Source organism: Nannospalax galili, unplaced genomic scaffold, assembly GCF_000622305.1.
Source record: "Nannospalax galili isolate Female #2095 unplaced genomic scaffold, S.galili_v1.0 scaffold113, whole genome shotgun sequence".
Taxonomy (NCBI): domain Eukaryota; kingdom Metazoa; phylum Chordata; class Mammalia; order Rodentia; family Spalacidae; genus Nannospalax; species Nannospalax galili.
This window is the reverse complement of record NW_008335444.1, coordinates 4,996,530-4,999,752: the sequence shown is the minus strand read 5'-3', so window position 1 is coordinate 4,999,752 and position 3,223 is coordinate 4,996,530. Positions and strand designations below refer to the sequence as shown.

General features: G+C 42.0%; 1 protein-coding gene across 2 annotated transcripts in view; it reads right to left on the bottom strand.

Moving 5' to 3' along the window:
* Ipo9 (importin 9) overlaps nucleotides 1-3,223 on the bottom strand; it is a 52,665-nt gene that overhangs the window by 12,227 nt on the left and 37,215 nt on the right. For both annotated transcript variants that reach the window (XM_008830300.3, XM_029562167.1), the window contains exon 14: nucleotides 970-1,129. In XM_008830300.3, coding sequence (XP_008828522.1) covers nucleotides 970-1,129 — 160 coding nt within the window. The remainder of the gene's footprint in view (nucleotides 1-969; nucleotides 1,130-3,223) is intronic.

The following is a 3,223-nucleotide window of genomic DNA, read 5'->3' as shown; positions in this document are numbered from 1 at the left end:
TATTTTATTTATTATTTTTATTTTATGTGTATGAGTGTTATGCCTGCATGTAGGTAAGTGCACCCATGTTGTGCAATGCCTGTGGAGGACAGAAGAGGCTGTTGGATCCCCTGGAACTTGAAGTTACGGACAGTTGTGAGCTGCCATGTGGGTGCTGGGATTTGGACCCGGGTCTTCTGCACTAACCACTGAGCAATCTCTCCAGCCCAAGACAATAGATTTTGAATTGTTCGTTCTTTTAGGATTCAACTGAGATACTTAAACTTGGGTCTTAAAATATTCCTTTTTTTTTTTTCCCCTTTTCTTTGTTCTTTTTTGAGACAGGGTCTCCCTGTAGACCCAGCCGTCCTGGAACTCTCTATGTAGACCAGACTGGCCTTGAACTCACAGAGATCTGCCTGCCTCTGCCTCCCAAGTGCTGGGACTACAGGCATGCGCCACCACACCCGGCTAAAATATTCCTTAAAATACCAATGTTCCCTCTGATCAGGGTAGAAATACACATAAATGATGATTGAACCTCTAGCATGCTACCTATGTAAAAGAGAGAGGTAAAACTGGAAAAAATAAGCCACGTTTCTAGGCCACAGTTTCCCAAATGTGGTTTGTAATACAGAGGCAATAGATAAATCAATGATGCCCACGCTGATCATATCCTTCATCAGTTATGTAACCCTTATGCAAATTACTTATCACTCACAGCCTTGAGTTATTTACCTTTGAAGAAAAGAAAGTTGGCCTAGATGATTCCAGAGCTGAATGCAAAGGGAATAAGGAACAAAGGGAACAGGACATCTGGACTCACAGCCATACCACCTGCACAGATTCCCTTTCTTTCCAATATTCATCCTAAAGGAGTTCTTCAGAAGACATTTTCAAGAGTATAAAGCACTGGACAACTGTATTTTAGGTTCTCTACCTGAATACTCTTCTCTTTAAGCAATTCTTATCCTAGAGTGGAATACTTACCCCCAGATGGCTCTCACTGCAGAAATTCGAACTGATGGGGGTTGTCTCTCATGAAGACCACTAACTGTTGCCTGTAGGAACTGCTGAATCAGTTCAGGGGACATGGCAACAGTGAATCGACTGGCAGCCCAGAGTGCCCGACCCAAGAGGAAAGGAGACACTAGGAGAAACAAGAGCAATTACAGGCTGATGAAAAGTTCTTGTTGTATGTCCCACTTCCCTCTCAACTCCATTTCTCAAATGCTCACAAATAACTGGATGCTGTACAATATCTATATCATGTATGACTTTTTGAAAGAAAATGCATGATCTCATATTATAAAAGAAAACGTATGGCCGGGCGTGGTGGCACATGCCTTTAATCCCAGCACTCGGGTGGCAGAGACAGGTGGATTCAAGGCCAGCCTGGTCTACATAGTGAGTTCCAGGACAGCTGGGGCTAGAGGGAGTCTCTGTCTCAAGAAGAACCGCCCCCCCATATATATATATATATGATTTATGGCACAGAATCAATTTCTCAACTGCACCTTTATCTACTTAATATTCTGAGGCTATTCCCACCCCCTAACTCTAACTATTTCTTACCGGTACTATGGGTTGTTTTCTAAATGCCTTTTCCACTGCTATTTTCTACCTATTACTGGCTCAATATTAGAACATGAAATATAGCTTTGATTATATCATGCCCCTATTTATAACCTGCTAATGAATTCTACAATCCACCAAATAAAGATTACCTTAGTCATGACATTCAAGGCTCCCTTTATAGCTACTAAACTGAAGAACACATCCCTCCCCAGCAACTCACGTCAGCTCTGGGATTTGTTTACATTACATGCCAACATCCTCTACTCTTTTTGTATCATCTAAATGGTCTCTTAAGCTAAAGAACTCCTAACCACTTCTGAGGGACTGTAATTCTGTAATTCCATTCTTCAGCTTTCTCATATGCTATGTATATTGTTTGATATTCTATCTACTGGTGTGAGGATTACTAACTCCTGCCAAGTATAAGCTGCTTGGGAAACTGAATGTTATTCGGCCTGCCATAGAGCTTAACTTAGCTACTAACAGAAAAATATCTAATTGATAGGAATTATTGAACAGATCCTAACAAACTAGTCAAATAATTACATTAGACAACATAAAGCTAGGAGTTCAAACTATGCCTAGGAGCTCCTAGAAGTCTTTAAAGCTAAAACTTTTTTTTTTTTTTTGAGGCAGGTCCCACTATGCAGTCCTGGCTAGCCTGGAGCTCATTATGTAGACAAGGCTGGCCTCAAACTCACAGAGGTCTGCTTGCCTCTGCCTCCCAAGTGCTGGGATTAAAGGAGGCCCGCACCACCACACCCAGTGCTAAAACCATTTTGAATGGAATACTAAGACTATTTTTCTTTCATTCTTTTACAAGTGTATAGTGAACTTTCCAGATAGATATGTGACATCATGGCTCTAACAAGTAATAGAATGCGTATAATTCTTGTTCATTTCTAAAAAAGATTTAAGGTAAGATTTTACTCTGTAGCCCAGGATAGCCCTATTTCAGTCTCAAAAGTAGTTGAGATTATAGGTGTGAACCACCAGGCTTGACCTAGGGAATTTTTGGAGACAGAGTATCACACTGTAGCCCTGGTTGGCCTGGAACTCACTATGTAGACCAGGCTAGCCTTAAAGTCACAGGAAACTGCCTGCCTCTGCCTCCTGAGTACCAGGATCAAAGGCGTGTGTCACCATGTCTAGCCTTTCTTTCGTTTTTAAAAAAATGTTTTATTGAGCCTTTAACCCCAGCACTCGAGAGGCAGAGGCAGGCGGATCTCTGTGAGTTCAAGGCCAGCCTGGTCTACATAGTGAGTTCCAGGCCAGCTGGGGCTACAGGGAGACCCTGTCTCAAAAAGACCAAAAAAAAAATTATTTTTTTAAAATTATTTATTTATATGAGTGTGTTGCCTTCATGTATGTAAGTGTACTCATGTCCTGCAATGTCCACAGAGGTCAGAAGAGGGCACTGAATTCCCTGGAACTGGAGGTACAGATGGTTGTTAGCTGTCAAGTGGGTACTGGGAATCAAACCTAGGTCCTCTGCAAGAGCAGTCAGTGCTCTTAACCCCTGAGCCATCTCTCCAGCCCAAATTCTTGTGTTCTAAAGAACTCTGCAGTTTTGATTTTATGTGTGAAGTACCGATAGATTAAAACTCACAAAGAAACCTCATTGGGGGGTTGGAGAGATGGCTCAGTGGTTAAGGGCACTGGCTGA